This window comes from Mycteria americana, chromosome 16 (genome assembly GCF_035582795.1).
Source record: "Mycteria americana isolate JAX WOST 10 ecotype Jacksonville Zoo and Gardens chromosome 16, USCA_MyAme_1.0, whole genome shotgun sequence".
NCBI classification, from domain to species: Eukaryota; Metazoa; Chordata; class Aves; order Ciconiiformes; family Ciconiidae; genus Mycteria; species Mycteria americana.
The window spans coordinates 2,219,060-2,238,917 of record NC_134380.1 but is presented as its reverse complement, the minus strand read 5'-3'; the positions used below and the strand labels follow the sequence as shown (position 1 = coordinate 2,238,917).

The 19,858-nt window shown below is 38.0% G+C and overlaps 1 protein-coding gene across 2 annotated transcripts in view; it reads left to right on the top strand.

Annotated features, from left to right (window-relative positions):
- MYH10 (myosin heavy chain 10) overlaps positions 1-19,858 on the top strand; it is a 104,197-nt gene that overhangs the window by 72,799 nt on the left and 11,540 nt on the right. For both annotated transcript variants that reach the window (XM_075519082.1, XM_075519081.1), the window contains 16 exons: positions 776-949; positions 2,735-2,849; positions 6,458-6,651; positions 6,921-7,042; positions 7,372-7,441; positions 7,541-7,701; positions 8,326-8,434; positions 8,517-8,648; positions 10,033-10,239; positions 11,459-11,596; positions 12,126-12,249; positions 14,642-14,813; positions 15,590-15,802; positions 15,903-16,047; positions 17,485-17,691; positions 18,760-18,864. In XM_075519082.1, coding sequence (XP_075375197.1) covers positions 776-949; positions 2,735-2,849; positions 6,458-6,651; positions 6,921-7,042; positions 7,372-7,441; positions 7,541-7,701; positions 8,326-8,434; positions 8,517-8,648; positions 10,033-10,239; positions 11,459-11,596; positions 12,126-12,249; positions 14,642-14,813; positions 15,590-15,802; positions 15,903-16,047; positions 17,485-17,691; positions 18,760-18,864 — 2,388 coding nt within the window. The remainder of the gene's footprint in view (positions 1-775; positions 950-2,734; positions 2,850-6,457; positions 6,652-6,920; positions 7,043-7,371; positions 7,442-7,540; positions 7,702-8,325; positions 8,435-8,516; positions 8,649-10,032; positions 10,240-11,458; positions 11,597-12,125; positions 12,250-14,641; positions 14,814-15,589; positions 15,803-15,902; positions 16,048-17,484; positions 17,692-18,759; positions 18,865-19,858) is intronic.

The following is a 19,858-nucleotide window of genomic DNA, read 5'->3' as shown; positions in this document are numbered from 1 at the left end:
GCACATAGAAACGTCTCTCTTCAAATGTGTAAATGGTACATTCACTAGAAACTTTTGAAGTATAAATTATTATAAATTCTTTTTTTCCATTGCTTTCCGGTATACATCAGTCTGTCTTCCCTGCGGAAAATGATCCTGTCAAACAATTCTACAGCTGCAAAATACAGACGTTGCTTCTTCCTTAATTCACTTTAAGAGTAAACAAACCTTCAAATGGAGTGCTTAAATTGTATGGAAGGAGAGGGAGTATATAAAACTATGCTGGCTGCTTGAGTTAAGCCTGCTGAATCTCTTTGGATGCTGCTACTGGATATCAACACAGGCCTTGGCAAGCAGAGGCTCGGTGGCTGCCACAGTAGTATCAAGTTGCTGGGAGGGATAATTGTCTTCAGTTTAGCCCACATTAAAGCATGACATTAACTACTGTGGAGATGGGGATGAGTTGCTGTGTACGTACATGTTGCAGAAATGTTTGGAAGGTAACTCTGGAGGTCATCTATTCCAGTCTCTGCTCAAAACAAGGCTCTAGTCAGCACTAGATCAGGTCGCTCATGTCTGGCTCCAATATATATTGGAATGAATTTGTTTGAACCAGTCATAGTGTCATTCATTGAACTGTACTCCCCCACAGCTTGTTTAAATTTAAATCAAATTTGAATCAGTTTAGAGAACTTCTTATTGTGGCATTCAATGGTGTGGTTTAAATATTACAATTAAAAAAAGTATATATATTTAAAAAAAAAATTAACACAGATTAAATCCAACTCTATTTCAGGCAAATCCTCCTGGTGTGTTAGCATTACTGGATGAAGAATGCTGGTTCCCTAAAGCTACTGACAAGACGTTTGTGGAAAAATTGGTCCAAGAGCAAGGAACCCACTCCAAGTTCCAAAAGCCAAGACAGCTAAAGGACAAAGCAGATTTCTGCATTATTCACTATGCAGGGAAGGTAAGGGCTAAATACTGGGTTAGAAATGTTGGTTTTGGTAAAGTACTACATGGTATAGCTACCAAATTTAGAAATACTTGTGCAGGAGGGTGGCCTTGTTTCATTTTCTTGAACATACTCAGGAGTGCTCTGATGGAACTCTTGTTACCAAATAGACAGAACTGAAAAATATAAATTAATAGTAAATTAAGTAAATATTTCAGTTGCCTTTTTAATTTTGTTGTTAGGTCTTACAGGTAATGTTTTTCAGGACTTGTATTGAAAAGAATCTCTTCTGAATATCTATGTTTCCAAGTTGATAGTAGTGCTTGAAGTACGGCTGTGTCAGTACCCTCTTCACTTTTATCTCCTTAGTTCACATAAGTTTTTCTGTATATCCCCTTTTATAGGTAAGCTGATATCTCTTCGTTTTTACTGTTAGTTCAATCTTTATTTTCCCATTGAGGGATGGAGCTCAGCTGCAATGTGAACAGGTCCATGAAATAACTATGCAATTCTTGTCTGCATTTTGTGAAACCTTCGTGGTCACCATGTCTATTCCATAGGGCTACGTTATGTAATTAGTTTCATAAATAGTTAAAACTTAATCCTAGTACTAGTTTTTGCCCTGATATTTAGAAGAAACTGTGTGAATGGTTAAGAGCCATCCTTTATTTTTCATTTAACGTACTAACAGCTTGTCGTTATCTGTTCTTTGATGTCAATGGTGCCAAGCAGATAATTGTAGCAAAAACGGAAATAAAGAAATAATACATTTTATTGTATCAACATTTAAAACAATAACTTAGAAATAATGAAATCATCACTGTTACTGCAGTTAATAGTAGATTAGTTGTGAAACAAAAGGTAATCAAAACGAAGTAAAGCAGCCTGGTGTCTGACTACTGGAAAGTAATTTTTCTGAAGAATGCTTTACTTCTGCCAAACTGAGTGGGCATTCCTGGGATACTGGCACTGCATTGCATATCTTCCTCTGACAGAAGGCATTTTTCAATTTTCTATCAGAATGTGTATTTCCTTCAAAACTAGAATTGTTTGTAAAATAGCTTTTACTGCAAGAAGTACAAAGATGACAATCTGATTTGGTTTTGGATGCTGGAAGCATTTAAATGTGGTGTTCCTTCCAAAGCCCTTATTTAAAAATAGAAAACTCACAGTTTGTTTGAAGCAAAAACATGCTAGTCTACATAGAGGTCTTGTTGGACTTAGGTAATTTTAGGGCTCTTTTGGGTTGGGATGAAACCATGCTGGTAGCATTGAGTTTTCAACTGCTGAGCTATAGTTTAATTGCAAACCACAGAATTGGTTCTTTCAAGATAAGACCTTTGTTTGTTTTCTTTATATAACAAAGTGTTTAAGTATAACTGCTACAGTGAAATTAAAAAAAAAAATCATGTTGTAGCACATCCTTAATTTACTCTCTAATAACTTAGATAAAGTAATTAGGATCTATACTGGAGGAGTTTTTACATCTTCACAGTGAACAGTGAAACCTTATTTTGGCAATAACACTAGGCTGAAAATGTATACCAGCTATTAGTAAGCAAAAAGTCAGATTGCTACATTAAGAAAATTCCCATTTACTCTTTCGAAAGAATAATAACTTTGTGTGGTACTTTGAACTATTCTAAGGAGGCACAACAAACTCATAGCAAGCAAACATCAAGAAGAGAATTGGAGGAAAACAACATCAGTATAGTATTTTGAAAGCTTTTTTTAATGCCGGTAAATTTAAAACTAAAGCCAGTAGTTTATCTGATCATGTGCAACTTGGCTACTCTGCAGGTAGACTACAAGGCAGATGAGTGGTTGATGAAGAATATGGACCCCCTGAATGACAATGTGGCTACACTCTTGCACCAGTCCTCTGACAAATTTGTTGCAGAGCTTTGGAAGGATGGTAAGAGACCATGCTCTGAGTACACAAGTTGTTAGCGATTTTACCTTGCTGGATGAGGTTCTCTCTCTTTTTTTTTTTTTTTTGTGCCTGTTCCCTCCTGACCTTCCACCTTTACATTGTAAATATCTACAGCATTTTCTCTATTGTTTAGTGTCAAAAGTACAACAAGGAAGCTGGGTTGCACCTGTGGTCCCTTGCACATGTACCATTTCTGAGTAGCTGCTTCTCATGTTCGTTATTTGAACTTATATTCACTTACTACTTGTTACCCTGTGTCAAATTTCATCTGTAGAATCTTGTCCAAAACCCTTAGTTTGAATTGCTGCAGCTAAGTCCTGAATGTAAACAGCTGTAGTGGTACTTGCTGTTAATAAAATGTTGTCTTATGTGAGCACGAGCACAGTTATTTCTTGTGCAGTGGTGGGTCATATCCTGGAAATCTGCATCTCCTAAAATAAAATTCATTAACAGCCATACTAGTGCTTAGATATTGCATATTAAAATCAAATGCAATATTTTCCTATTTTAACTGTACACTGCTGTTTAGCTAGTCTACGTGCACATCAGCTTAAAGTATTTATCAACATTTTTACCAAAATACCCCAAGAAGCAAAAATAGCCAAATAAATACTTACAAGGACTTCTCTAATCTAGTTTTTAACATCGCAGTATATTGATTAGAGTGTTTTTACATGCCACAGTGTATTAATCTTGTAGTTATTATTCCAGGAGGAAATTAATCTTGTGATATATATGATGCTGTAGGTTAATACTGAGTTTCCCTCTTATTCTCAGTAATACTTACTTGGTTCAGCTATAGAGAGCAGTTTTAATGAATATATAAAGAACTTTTTGGTTGGGGATCTGCTCCTTTCCTTTTGAGTACACACACAGAAGCAGAAGTATTTTGGTCCAAATATACAAAACCTGCTTCCACAGATAATTGAAATGTGCATGGAATTATGTTGTGGCCTAATTGCTTTTGTAGCACAGTTAAGTCTGTTTGCAATTGATAAACCTGTTCTGTATACTAACTGAAGTGTCTTGTGTATCTGCTCTTCTGTCTTTCTGTTTTTGCTGTTTCTCTGCCTTAGAGATTCAGAATATTCAGAGAGCCTGTTTCTATGACAATATTACTGGTCTTCATGATCCACCAGGTGAATGGATATAAAAACAGTAGGCCTACTAAAGGCAGGGCTGTTGTATCTACAGGAAAACCATTTTTGCTTGTAGGCTTGCATGAACTTTTCATTTCATGCTAAACTTAGGTATACCTCCACAAGGCAAATGGTCTCTGAGTGCATACCTATTCAGTTGCTGCTGCATACATATAGCATCTCTATTTTATGCATTGCATTTAAGCATTGCAGATAAAAAGGTTTGTTTGCTTCCTAGTTCTATGTTGAGATGCAGAATTGCTTCTTAAGTGATAATTCTGGTAGCTCCAAGCATTTGAGAGAATGCATAAGCTTTGTAACACTATCAAGCTTCTTTCTGCAGTCCAACATTGACAAAACTCTGGAACATCTTAGAGTGTGGATTTATTTTTTGGGGAGGAGAGATGAAGAATGTATTGAAGTGCTGCAGTTGTAGTGGGGGTAGTAAGTGAAATAATCTTATTTCAGACTTTTTGGAATTGTTCTTTTATTTAAAAACCTCTTAATTTTAATATTTACCTATGTAGAAGCTGCACGCATTTTTTGAGGTATCAAGAAATAAACAAATTAACTTATTTGGAATGTCTCTTTGAAGACACTTTAGATATTTTTTCGAACCTCTTTCTCATCCTTCTTGTATTCCTCTCCCCAAGTTTAGAAATACGTGTCTGTGAAGATTGTGCCTTCAGGCTTTCAATCTTTACTTGGGTTTATCTTCCACTACTCATGATACATCACATACTTGAGGAAACTAGTGGTGTTTCCTAAAGTAATTACTGGGGGGCTTGAGTTCAGAGGCTTTAGCCAATGGATGATTGTCCAGTCATGCTGTTCAATGACTGTCCTTAACCTATAGGGAAGGCTTACATTTAATAATCCTCATTGAAATATAAATAACTGTATTATAGTTGGAGGATAGAGGGGAGCAAAACAAAAGATGCACAATTAACAGATATGTTTACAAAATCTTAAAAAGTACATGGCCAAAGAAAAGCTGAATGGTGTCCAGTCGTTAGTGGTGTCTGGTGGGTGCATGCTTCTAATATTACAAGCTGTTATGTTTGTCCTCTGTAAGACTGATTCCCAGTAATCTCTATCCCATTTCTGGTTTAGAACTGAATTCTGCTTCAAAGTAAATATTTGGAATATGATCTTATGAACAATTTTTACCACCTACTTATTCTTCTGACTTTAATAAGCCGCTTAGATTTTTGTGTTCAAAACTGTGTGGAGGATCTGGGCTCTGTTCTTTACTACATGCAAGACTTAAGTCATTATTCAAACTTGTTGCCCTGTATTTTTCTGCTTTTAATTTTCCTTTTTTTATAGACCTTTGAAAACCAGTTAAGTACGAGTATGAAAAAAAAATATTGTCACTTATTTCTCATATACAAGACTAATTCTGGTAGCAAAGCATAATTCCCTCTGCTTTGGTTTGAATGAATTTGAAGATAACTTCACAAAATTTAAATTGGAGCCTACATATAGTTGCTTGTTTCTGGCTGGCCAGCTTGTATTTCATGGAGCACCAATATATGTTGTGTATTTTGCTCAGTATTAAGAAGTGCCAACTACAATTCTTAAGGTGTTAAGCCACCTGTGTATTTTTAGTGGGCTGTTTAAATAATTGTTGACATTCACATGGAATCATGTTCATGTTTTTGGCCTAAAGGTTTTAATGATGGCAGTCAGATTTCTAATTTGTGCTTCTAAAGAAGAAACCATAGAGATCCTTACCCAAAATGTTCAAAAATCAAAGAAAAATATCTATTCTGATGCTTTATGGCAGCTTTGAAGTGCTTTGGTGTGCAGTTTTCCTATTTTGAAACTTGTCTTTTGGCTAGGGAGGTCTTTGCAGTTGTATATAAAAATTGGAAGAATTTTTCAAAATAGCAGACTAGCAGAAGTCTGGCAGATACTTTTTTCCCTCTTGTCACTGAAATGACACTATTTCCGACTCTTCTGTAAATAGTTATGCTTTCAAAACACTTTTGAATATTCAATGAAATTCAGATTTAATCTATATAATTACCATAAGTAACTCTTCATTTTAAGTAAATATGCACAGATGTCTAATTCCAAATATTCAACCCAGAAATATTTTGGATTGTAAGAATTCAAATAATTGCCAGTTTCCAGGCAACTTTCTGTGTCTTAAAAGTTGACTTCAAGAAAATGGCTTTCCTGGTCATGTAGAACTGCAAGTAAAGAGCTGGATATTTTAGTCTGTACCTACTAAAGCTACACTATTCTGCTGTATAAGTTTGTGGCTTTTGGTTCCACTGCTTCTGCACAGCGTCCCTAGTACATGCTGACTGCCTTGCCTACTAATGGCATCTTCTGTCATTTCTTCCACAAAGCTTCTGCTGCTGCACTATTGCTCCTCTTCTGCCTGTCTTTATACCTGACAAATATTAAAGTCCACTTATTATGTTCTCTTGTCCTTCCCAGTGGATCGTATTGTGGGTCTGGATCAGGTTACTGGAATAACAGAGACAGCTTTTGGCTCTGCATACAAGACCAAGAAGGGCATGTTTCGTACTGTTGGCCAACTGTACAAAGAATCTCTCACCAAGCTGATGGCAACGCTCCGAAACACTAATCCCAATTTTGTTCGCTGCATCATTCCAAATCATGAAAAGAGGGTATGTATTACGGACCACTCCTGTAATTCTTTCTCTTTATTAAATCTTTACATGTGTTTTAAGTTATGCATGCTGTCTGTGTCTTCCTTTGGAAATCAGAAGCCAGGTTTCACAAAGTTTTCACACTGATCAAATATCTTCTCAGTATTCCCCACACATCCCCTATTTAGACAGTTGACTTTGTAGAGGGTAGCCTGAAGAACTTGAACTACAACTTTTAATTAATACAAATTAAAAGACTAAAAATCATGCTTGTTTTGTTTGTCCAGGCTGGAAAATTGGATCCACATCTGGTTCTAGATCAGCTTCGTTGCAACGGTGTTTTGGAAGGAATAAGGATTTGTCGACAAGGATTTCCAAACAGGATAGTGTTCCAGGAATTTAGACAGAGGTAACAGCAGGAACAGTCTTTTGAGTTTTTATGAGATAAAGTTCCTTGTTAAATATTGAAGACACCCCACACCCCCACTTCCTCCCCCAACCCAACTGGAAGAAAATCCAAAACCATGTGTGAGTCTTGAAGTGGCTTGAACTTGAAGCAGTTAAATATTACAAGTTTATTCTAAAGATACTAGGGAAGGGGAAACCAATCTAACTGGACTTCTGGAAAAATTTTCTGGACAAATTCCTTAGCTGTGCACTTGGTGACAATAGCTTTATGGGTTTATAATAATGTAGCTTGTTGTTGAATGTAAAGGTGTTTTTTCATTTGACTTAAAGGTATGAGATCCTTACTCCCAATGCAATTCCAAAAGGTTTTATGGATGGTAAGCAAGCCTGTGAGCGTATGGTAAGTGTTTATACCTATATATTGTTAAAACATTGAAAAGTTGAAACAAAAATTGTCCTTTCCTTGATGTAAAAACAATGTGCTTGCCTGTCCATTTAGATCAGAGCATTAGAGCTGGACCCCAACTTATACAGAATTGGACAGAGCAAGATCTTTTTCCGAGCTGGTGTCTTGGCACACTTAGAAGAAGAGCGAGATCTGAAGATCACAGACATTATCATCTTCTTCCAGGCAGTCTGCAGAGGATACCTGGCTAGGAAGTATGTGTGCTCTTATGGTTTGATTTTTCTCGTGGTCATCTTAAGTCTCTTTGATAGGGACTACGCATTAAAACTTCCATTTCAGGAGAGATTTTCTTAAGTGTGTTGCCTGATAAACTGTAGTTGTATCCAAGGCAAGCAGGTGAATTTTTACATAATAATAAGAATTTGTAGCTTCATACTATAGCAGTATCTCCTTTCCTTAATCTTCCCTTTGTGACACATGTAGCTGTTTACGGTACAGCTAGTGGCTGCAAAAAAAAAAAATCTCTCTTTCTGCTCCACTGGAAGTTCTTAGAGATACTCTGGAAAGCTGCTTTTTTTTAAATTAAAGGACAGTTCAGCATCTAATCCATCTTGATTTTATCTTTTTAAGAAAAACGTCTGTTAAGAGTAAGAACAAATATCATTTGTAATTATTGTTTTGAAAATGGTGAATCCAGCTCTTGCTCTGCTTCTTCATATAAGGAATGAGTACTCATAAATCAGTGTAGTCACTGAAACTTAAAAATAAGCCTATTTATGGTCTGCAAGTGTTCTAGGGTTGGGTGACCTAAAAATTAAAAACACAGGCAGATGCTTAGCTGTATTTAACATGAAATGTTTTGCTCTTTCTGTCTTTAGGGCCTTTGCAAAGAAACAACAGCAACTGAGTGCACTGAAAATCCTGCAGAGGAATTGCGCTGCATATTTAAAGCTTAGGCACTGGCAGTGGTGGAGAGTCTTCACGAAGGTTTGTTATATTCTGTCACTTCCTTTGACTTCTGTAAATAAGTAGATGCAGGTTCTTATTTGTTCATTTCAAATCTTTGCAGGTGAAGCCTCTTCTTCAGGTTACTCGTCAAGAAGAAGAACTTCAAGCCAAGGACGAGGAGCTAATGAAGGTGAAAGAAAAACAGACAAAAGTGGAGGCAGAACTTGAGGAAATGGAACGGAAACATCAACAGGTTTGTGCCCAAGATCAGCTTTTGATAAGTAGAATGTATATTGCACTATATCCTGTGTGAGGGAGCCATGTTGGGCTTGTGAGATGCTTGTGAGCAAAAGCACTGTGAATCAGGAGAGCTAACTCCTTTCACACCCTGCTAAAATCTGGTATAGGAAGATACAGCATGAGCTATTCCTCCAGGAATGCAGAAACACCATGTTAATGAAACTAAACTTTTTTTGGCCTTTCCTAGTTTACAGGAGAATTTCAGTAGCAGTGTCATTTTCCTTTTCAGATGTATTTTCAGGGTAGGATATTTCTGTGGTGTACATATGCTGTTTAAGACATGGGGAAGCAATTATGACAATTATTGGACAAAACTGAAAATGAATTTAAGTAACATTGATACCAATTTAAAGAACAGCTGAAAGAGTGGCAGTAAAGATACACATGTATTTATCACTATGGTAATTTTGAGACATGATCGAACTGGAATGGATATCTAGAATGGCACAGCATCAGTTCCTATTGATGAAAGGGCTAGAAGGCATGGCCTGTGAGGAGTGTCTAAGGACACTGGGTTTGTTGTAGTTTGGAGAAAAGGAGACTGAGGGGAGACCTCATTGCTCTCTACAGCTTCCTGAGGAAGTGGAGAGGGGAGGTGCTGATCTCTTCTTCCTGGGATCCCATGATGGGACACGTGGGAGTGGTTCAAAGCTGCATCAGGGGAGGTGCAGACTAGATGTTAGGAAACATTTCTTTACCTAGAGGGTGGTCAAATACTGGAACAGGCTTCCAAGAGAGGTGGTCGATACCCCATGCTTGTCAGTGTTTAAAAGGCATTTGTTCAATACTCTTAACAATATGCTTTAACTTTTGGTCAGCCCTGAAGCGGTCAGGCAGTTGGAACAGATTATTGCTGTAGGGCCCTCCCAATTGGGACTATTCTATTCTATTGTCAAGTTTACACAGCAAGAAGTAATGTGTTCCAGTTCTGTTCCAGTGACTCCAAGTGCCAGCTTCAGCTCAGCTACCCATGGCACTGCCCTGCCACTCTGCAGGGATGAGTGTGAGGAACAGTCCAGGAAACAGGCACTTCCCTCATCGTTTTGCTGCTGGTAGAACAGGGCACATGGGGTAGGCACACTGGGTTCTGTTCCTTTAAACTGGGGAGGACAAGTGAGTGAATATTACTGTAGCCCTATTACAAAAGCTGGTGTTTTCTGGACTGCTGATAAAGTCCTCTGCTAAAAGTCTTTGGTTTTGGATATTGACCAGGGAGTCAAGAGTTGGAGCAGATCTTGGCCTTTAAGTAACTTTGTAGTTGTCATATGTATAATCTCTCATGAGAGACTTTGAAATGTTGTTTTTCCTGCTTTACTACCTTTTGTGTATATTTGCAGCTTCTAGAAGAGAAGAACATTCTTGCAGAGCAGCTACAAGCTGAGACAGAGCTCTTTGCAGAAGCTGAGGAGATGAGGGCTCGCTTGGCTGCCAAAAAACAAGAGTTGGAAGAAATTCTCCATGATTTGGAGTCCAGGGTTGAGGAGGAAGAGGAAAGAAACCAAATATTGCAGAATGAGAAAAAGAAAATGCAGGGCCATATTCAGGTATGCCTCTTGGTAACTGGAAATGGAAAAGCCTGCAAACAGGACAGTTAAGGATGGGAAAGCTCCCTCAGCATCTCTATGGCATGGAGGAATTTAGCTCCTTAGCACCATGTGTGGAATAACATAAATTTGAATTTTTTTCTCTTCTCTTCCTGTGTTCAATGTGCTTAGCTGCTTGTGGTCTCCAGGCACATGAGGGTGAGGAAAGAAAAAGAAAAGTCAAAATGCCCTGTTGGTAGCTATAGCGTACGTAGATAGAGTATTAAAAGGTAGCAAGCACTTTTGAGCAGGGAGGAACCGGGAATGACTGCATGGGGCTTGCCTGCTTTCTTATAGAAACAAAGACTGATGGGATGATGTCACTTATGAGATAGATGTTCCTTTTTGACTGAAATCCAGTGAATATCATGAAGAATATTCCTCCTTTGACTTTTAGCTAAGACACTAAGAAATAAGACAATTTCATCTCCTCTGAGTTATTTGGGATTTTTTGTGAAAATGAGATGATTTAGATGCTTCCTTCTGAATACACAGAGACCTTGAAAAAGGGAATACCTGAGAACTTATCTGTCTTTCAAAATATTCAAGGTACTTGAAGGGGAAATAAACCCCACATGTCAGAGCTCTTGATGCCTTTTAATAATAATGTGTGGCTGAGAATCTTATTTAAAACACTGAATGAATAGAAGCCAAATACATTATTACTTTTCTAGTCATGTCTAGCTATTTCTGCCAATATGTGAACCATTTCAGCTGTAATATTGAGATCTAGATTCATACTGAAATCAGGAGATCTGTTTCCTGTGGTGTATCTTCCCAGATGCCTTTTACACCAGATGCCCTATTCAGATGCAGTGTGCTAGGAAGTATTTGACATAAAACCTGATCTGACTTGGTTGTCATTAAGTAGATTTTTTTTAATTTTATGTTCAGAATTAAGAAGGTGAAAGACTCTAGTGTGAAATGTGTGTGTTTCCTAGACAGCATATTTCAGCCAAAGCTGAAATAGAGTATAAAAAATTCCATGTGTATCACATGGCCCTTAATTTCATTACCAGATCATTGATATAAATGAATCTAACAAAAAGCAAATGCATTTTTAGTGTTAGGGCAGGTCACTTTTCAAAATAACGCATTTTTTTTTCACCAATTAAAAAAAAAAAAAATTAACACATGGGTAACCTGGAAAATGCACAGATGCAATTGCCTTTCTTCCCAGGACCTGGAGGAACAGCTTGATGAGGAGGAAGGAGCTCGACAGAAGTTGCAGCTTGAAAAAGTGACAGCTGAAGCTAAGATCAAGAAGATGGAGGAAGAGATCTTATTGTTGGAGGACCAAAATTCCAAATTTTTGAAGGTGAGGCCAGTATGCGTGGTGGAGATTCTGCACATAAGTAATAGTAGTACCAAGTGATAGCTTGCAAAGCATTTGAGAATGCTGTTACGTTATCTATAGAGTTTGTGCCTGAAGACTTGTGGGGTTTGAACAGGTTGAAGCTGAGACACTTAGAGCTTCTTTTAAACTGACCTTTAAAAGGGAGGTATTTGCCACGCATTCTTTCCAATTTCACGAGTCTCCCAAATCTAAGAGCTGGAAACAGTGTTTATCGTAGCTACCGTTGTTCTTTGCAAACAGATTTCCAAAAGGGTACAGGCCTCCCGTGTGTTAAATTCCAAGTCTCACTTTCTGGGAAAACAAATGTTCATGTTTCTATACTTTTGATTGATCCGTAATGTTGACAGGTCAGTCACTTGAAATAAAATCTGTATTATATATGCTGTATGAGACCTCTATATGGATTTTGTATATTCAGTTATTTGTGCTTCTTAGAGACTCTTCAAATCATATTTTAGAAGTTATTCTTTCTCCCCTTTCTCCTAACTAGGAAAAGAAGCTGATGGAGGATCGAATTGCTGAATGTACTTCTCAGCTGGCTGAAGAAGAAGAAAAGGCCAAAAACTTGGCCAAACTCAAGAACAAGCAGGAAATGATGATCACAGATTTGGAAGGTTTGTTCTTACTACATTTGCCTATTAACAGCTTGGACATCATGCTAGAAAAGAAGGGATCACTTACTGCATACATTGTAATATCTGGTCCAGTCTGCTAAGTGTAACTTTATATGTAGATACCTTAATAGCTGTTACTTTTATTTAAGTCTTGAAAGAAATGTGTTGCTTGTGAGACTTGTTCATTTGGCTGCTCAGTCTTTCTCGTGTTTAACTTGTTAGTTGTTAATTTTTGAGAAACCACTTCATTTATAGGCACACTCAGAAATGCATGTTGTTGCATGCATCCCACAGTAACAAGGTAAAACATCTGTCTCTTGGGAAGTTGCTACACTTTTCTATAATAACACATTAGAAAAACATATTTCTTGAAGACTGTTAGTAGGCATTCATTAGGCTTCTAATATTTTTTGAATAAGCAAATCTGAATTGTTTTGCTTTTCTTAATGCTTTGTTTATCTAAAATGGTTCAATTTCTTTGGCCATTTACTTCTGATTGTTTTGCCTGTGTTGTCACAGGCTAAACTAGCCCTATACGTAACCTTTCTTGATTTTATGGGGTTTTTTTAATTGCTTATGACTGTAAATAGCTATTGTGCAACATTAATAAACTGCCAAGTCAAAGTTGCAAAATATAAGGCAACGTAGCTCTCTGTGCCCTAATTTGGAAATAGTTTTTTCACTTACTGTATTATGGCCTGTCTTGCTACATATTCTAAAACTGATGTGGTTGTGGAAGAATACCAAAGTTTAATCTTATTTTAGGATTAAAGGTGTAGGTAAAGGAAGGTGTTGAACTAATAGGGATAGTAAGTGATTGATGTACCTTTTCTTTAAAAATCATATTCAGAGACCTTAAGATGGGCATATGTAAGCTTTATTCACTGGAAAATAGTGCTTGCGTAGTTGTGTGCTTAAATCAGGACTAGTGTTTCTGAAGATACTTGACAGATGTGTTTGGTTATGGTACCGTTCCAAGACTGATGACTTCAGAAATGGAAATTAAAGCTTAAATATAAGGCATACAATTTCTCAGCCAGTAAAGCACAGTAAAATGATATTTACTCTTTGAGATGATTCAAGAAGCCATTAAGGTCTCTCTGCTAGGGTCTTGGCACTGCTAGGTACTGAAATTTGGAAAAAAAAAAAAAAAACCAACCAAACCCCAAACAAAAACCAAACAAACAAAAACCCCCCCCCAGAAAACAAACAAAAAAACCCAAAACACAAAACCCCAAACCCCCAAAAACACAACACCCCCCCAACCCCCTCCCCAAAAAACCCCAAACAATTCAGTTTACTATGAGCTTTCTCAATTGCAAAATTGGGTCTTATGACACTGTTCTAACTGTCTTTCACCAGAAATATAATGTAAAAACAGAGGGACAAGTGTTATGTTTTTTGAGTGAGGAACTGTTTAGAGAAAAACAGTGTTACTTTAGATTGTCTGGAAAATCCCAAATAGCCCTGGGTGGCTCTAAGAGATGATTGTTGAACATGGCTCCCTTTCCATGTAGAAGATGATGTCCTGATCCAGTAGGAGGCTTAGGAAGGGTGTGAGAGAAATCTCTTTACTGAGGACCCACAAAGTATTGAACAAATCTAATAACTTACATTTATGCTAATGCATGTCGAATTGTGCTAATGCTATGCTAAGCAAAACCTTCCTGTGACTTAATATATTTACATACCTGGTCATTAGCTAACTATGTAAACAAAAATGCAGCCAGTAACTGTCATAATCAGACAACAGGCAGATCACCTAAATGAATTTTATTGCTATGGCACTGATAACTGGATGGTTTTCACAAAGAAATACCTTAGGGCAGGAGTATCTTGGCTACACAAATAAATTACTGGAAGCTATCAGGGTTGCAAAGTCTTGCTAAATATGAATGGGATGTGAGTTAGTGGCACAGATACTTGCAAAAATGGTTTATCCAAGTTTTCTTTAAGCTATACTATTTTCCAGTAGACCTTTTGGAGTCTAGCCTAGCCCTTGCAAAACTATGCAAGCCATCATTTTTTCCAGTCTGTAGTTCTTCATTTTTCAGTCCTGATGTCTGTGATCAACTGGCCTAGCAGCTCAAACTGCTCTTCTGTTAGATCCCATTCCTTATTTTCTATCAAGATGAGGTTATGTTTCTGTTCCCTTACTGCAAACTTTTTTCTCCAGTCATTGACTTTTTCTTGACTTTCTATCAAAATCACACAGTTCTACTTCACTATTTCATCTTTCCCCGTCACCCTTCCAGCTGCAGACTGGATAAAGAATTGACACAGCATATATTAAACTTCCCACCCTTCTTGCCACCCCATTCCCCTGCCCCTGAACCTTCTGAGGATGACAAGCAAAAAAATTGCTTATAAGTGTAATTCTTTGCTTCCTTAGAGCGCTTAAAAAAAGAGGAGAAGACCCGTCAAGAATTAGAAAAAGCTAAAAGAAAACTTGATGGTGAAACGACAGACCTACAGGACCAAATAGCTGAGCTGCAAGCCCAGATTGAAGAACTGAAGATCCAGCTGGCCAAGAAAGAGGAAGAACTTCAGGCTGCTCTTGCTAGGTCAGAGCATGATGGGGCTTATGACTACAGAAGTGTGGTAGAAACCTAGTTTCCCAGACAGAATTTCAGCTGACTGCAAACTTATAAGTTAGAGCTGGGAATGTTAAAGCAGAAGCCAGTTCGTGTGTGTTTGTACTAGAGCATCTCTAGACACCTATGTGCTGTGTGTAGACATGGCAAAAAAGTAATTCAGTGTTTTATCAGCATCCTTGCTCTACAAAGTTCCAAAACCAATGTGTTGCCAGGGTATAATAGGATTTGGGCTCTGGAAGCTTTTTTAGTCTCCCAGAGTTCAGCCTCAGGAGGGAAAAAACATGTACTTCTTAGAGAGCCTTCTTAATGGTCGAAGTACTTGATAATGTATGTCCTACTCAGTCATTGAAAGATTTGTGTGGTAGTCTTGCAGCCACATGTTATAATATAAACTAAATACCTTTTGTATTTTTTGAGTAATGATCTGTAATTTTGCGGGAAGAGAAAATTCCACAAGAGGGTACATTTTTGGGACAGTGAGATCTACAAAACTGGAATACTTGAATGTAAGCTTGAAAGCTTGATCATTGTAGTAGTGCATCTGTAGTACCTGGGGCACTGTGTGTGTTAGGATCTTGAGAATAACAGTGCAGTAGTGGTTTTCTATCTATGAAGTTTTAGAAGGTCTATTTTATTCTAGTGGGAAAGTTGACTTAATTTGTGTACGTAATTTAAATAACACTGTTATGAGAATAGATCTGAAGCTATGAAATATCATTAACTGTTGTGCCTCTGTTTAACAGAGGTGATGAAGAAGCAGTTCAGAAAAACAATGCATTGAAAGTGATAAGAGAGTTGCAGGCTCAAATTGCAGAACTCCAGGAAGATCTCGAATCTGAGAAGGCATCACGCAACAAAGCGGAAAAGCAGAAAAGAGATTTAAGTGAAGAGCTGGAGGCTTTAAAAACTGAACTGGAAGATACCTTGGATACCACTGCAGCACAGCAAGAGCTGAGGTAGGGTCATATGTCTATGTAAGAAGGCACCATTAAAATTCGTCTTTAATTTACAAAAGACTAAAATGTTGATTTTGATAACTGTTGGTGCTTCCTCTAGGACAAAGCGAGAGCAGGAGGTAGCTGAACTGAAGAAAGCGATTGAAGAGGAAACCAAAAACCATGAAGCACAGATCCAGGAAATCAGGCAGAGGCATGCTACTGCCCTGGAAGAGCTCTCTGAACAACTTGAACAGGCCAAAAGGGTGAGAAGAAAAAGAATTACAGAAATACATTTTTCTGCTTCAGGACTTTTTATAAGTAACATTAAGTGTTGTGGTCCCATCCACTGATATCTGCAGATCTAAGTTGTCCTCTATACATGTATAACAACTGCAGCTGAATCAAATATATCCTGCTGGTTTGAATATATTGCAACTATTAGACAGTCTTGGCATCTGTCTGAAAAGCGTTCATTAGACTTGGACACGGTGCACCTAGAGATAAACTCATGTAGTACTCCTGTGAGAATTCTCCAGCAGCCCATGCGCTTATTTGGTGAAAAGCAGCTCTCTGCATGAGTGAACTGCAGAATGCTTCCAAGTAAGGTAATTGTAACGTTGGCACTCACAAATAACAAACTGTGAGTTACAGGTAGTGTAAAAGTTCTTCCAGCCGTGCTTAACTTCATGCTTGTACTGTGACCTCCAGTGCTAGATATCTGTGGAGCATCTTGCCAATTTGCACAGCTGTATTGTGTTCTCTGGTAACCACCACCAGAGCAGGCAGGAGGCGGCACACCTGGACAGCATGGTTCCTACTAGTGTAGCCTGAGTGTCTTGTTCAAAAGTAGAATTCCAACACTGCCCCCAAAAAAAAAGTGTCTTTAGTTTGTGAAATTATAGTTCTGGTCATTCACAAATCTGTGTGTGGACAGTTCATATGCTGTAGTAATATTTTTATGTAGGGAATACTTCACAAGCTTCCTTAGTTTAAAATACTAAGAGAGAAACATAGTAGTTAAAGCTGGCGGAAATTATAGTTTATTCACCTGAAGATCTTATGCATGTCTTCTGCTCCTTATTCATGAAATATTCTCAATAAGAGCATGAAAAGATGGAAAAATACCCTGCAATCTTAAACAAAAGTCCTGTGATAAGATGATGTCAGTTCTGGTGATATAGTAAGAATGGCACTTAAACATCCCTTATGCCAATTATTACTTTTTTTAAAAAGGTTTTTGACCAATGTCAGTGTAGTGGTGAAAAGTGCTTTGTTATGCACTTCCAGGCTGCTATGCCTACTAAAATCAGGGCAGCTTTAGTTGATATCTTTCCTTTTATTTCTGTGAGATGAGCCATGCTGATCTGTTAATGGGCACATTCCTTCCTACTTACAGTGCTGCTCAGTCATTTTTACAGCACTGACATCCCAGATCTTGTTGAATTCATAGAAGTATCTTCTGGTCCTCACAGTTACATGTGATATCTGAGAGTGAAGTAACTTGCATTAACTTAGTCTTTGGCTAACATACACGGAGTGTTACATGGCAGCATTTTAAATACTCCCTACTTACAACTTGCTGAGCACTTTTTTTTTATCTTTGAACTTGTAAACCTAATTTGCTGGGCTGAATATTTTTAGCAGAAAACTTTACTGATATGTAACAAAGCGTTGAATTTCTTTCCTTTTGTTTTTCCTAGTTCAAAGCAAATCTTGAAAAAAACAAGCAAGGCCTAGAGTCTGACAACAAGGAGTTAGCCTGTGAAGTGAAGGTACTGCAGCAGGTTAAGGCTGAGTCTGAACACAAGAGGAAGAAGCTTGATGCTCAGGTACAAGAGCTAACAGCTAAGGTCACAGAAGGAGAAAGACTGAGGGTGGAACTGGCGGAGAAAGCTAACAAGCTGCAGGTAAGGCTGTATGGAAGTCCTAAACTGCTGAAAAATATGCAAGAAAGTAAAAGCCTAACCATACGCAGAAATGGCTTGGAGAAATGACTTTCAAAGATGCAGCTAGGTCTACAGGAACTGGGTCTGTAGTTGATGCGGGAGGTGATCTCAGTCATGCACTCATGTACTTGAGGGGCCTTAAAGTGGTGATGGGCCTCAGGTGGAGAGAGCTGGACAGCCATGACATTAATCCTGAACTTTTTGGGCTATGTGAGAATTAGAGCAGCTTCTAAATATATGGCTTCCCATCCTGGAGACCAAATCCTGTAGGAGGCTCTGCTGACAGTTGGCCTACAGGTTTTTGGCTTGGATATGGAATTGAGTAGCTTGGGCTGAGCTCGTTTGTAGGTGTGAGCAAAAATGTACTGATTGATGATGGCCACAGGTTTCCTTTTGTGCTTCAAAGTTGGGAGCTTGACAGATAAGGGATTGCCAGTAAAGGCCTATTCTTCTGGGAAATGGAGAAAATGGACAAAATGGAGTCAGGGCTGACTTTTAAACCACAGCAATGAGTGCTTTAGGTAAATCAAGCTAAAGTGCTTTAAAAAGGGAGTGGTGCAGTTCTTTTGGGGGAAGCTTTTGGGCAGTCTCTCACTGTATATACAAGTAGCATAGCCTAGAATAGCAAGAGTTGGCACCTGGCAGTAACCTTTTCTCTTGCAGTGATGCTTTAAACCCAGCTGCCACCCTGGTAATCCCTGAATTAATGGTCCTGTAAAATATATGGTCCTATAATTAAAAATAGTGTTTAAGTACAAATGCAGATATTGGAATGACATGCTCTGCTAAATAGCATGCCTAACTCTTGTTATGTTATACCCTTAAGTTCAAGACTGACATCCAACTTCAAGTTTCTAACTAAACTTCAGTATTTTTAGCTTGTTGTATCTCCGTACTGGGATCTATTGTTGTCTTGCCATACCTGGAATTTGTTGAGGTTTTGTGTTCTGCAGTTCCAGCTCCCAGTGGGATGTAGGCTTTGCTGTGAGTCAGCTGCATGCTGTTACCTTTAGACTGCTTGCTTTGCAGAACGAGTTGGATAATGTCTCAAGTCTCCTGGAGGAAGCCGAGAAGAAAGGCATTAAGTTTGCCAAGGATGCAGCTAGTTTGGAATCTCAGCTTCAGGATACACAGGTCTGTGTGCAGTGAAGCTTGAACTTTGCACTGAAGCTTTGTTCCTCATTGAAATGCTAACTGCGTAACAGAAAATACATTTTCATTCATGGTTTGGAAAGTCCCTTGGGTAGAAGCTGTATTTCCTATTGAAGTCTAGTGAAATGCAATGTATAATGACTGCTCAGCTACATGTGGAGCCACTTTTTCATTATCTAAGATTCACTACTTGACAGACTGTAGTCTTTCAGTTTCTCTTTTATTTCTTAGTCTCTGTGGGAGATAAGTATTAAGTCAAAAAAAACCTTTCCAAGTAGAATGTTGATGTAAATAAGATCCTTGGGGTATATGAAAGGCACAAGGGACAATACCCTGTCTTTACTGACAGCTTAAGTTCTTAAAATTGCCAGTGTTTGTTTTTGAGTTAAATAATGCAGCTTTATGCATGTATTCATCACTTAAATATACCCTTTTTTTTCTCTGTATAAAAATGCTAATGGTGACTACTTGAATAATGTTAATTGCAATTGGAGAGGTCTGTGAGGAACAGGACAGGGGAGAGCGGATGGTGGTTACACCTCTTATTAGTTTCTGTTATGATAGAAGTTTCCACTGCCAAATTACAGCTATCTTTAAACTGACCTTTATGTTTAAGCAATGCAGCAAAACTTGGAAGCATGCTGCCATTGCAGGACTTGCTGCTATATATTCTTCCCAGGTGATTTAAAACAGGGACTCTATATGCTTGTCTGAAAGAAGAAAAATAAATTTTGAAGGTGACTTTTGTGCTTGTCCCTTTAAAGACAGAAAAGTATCATCCATTAACTTCTAGAACAGACAGTGGCATGGATTCCCTGATCAGAAATATGCTTTATAAAGGTTTAAGCGTGCCCAGAATGAATGAGCCAGTGCCTTTTTGAAAACACAAATTACAGATGTCTTCATAAGCATGTCCTTGTACAAAAATGCCATGAGACAAATAATCAAACCTGAAACTCCATATGGAGTAATAGAG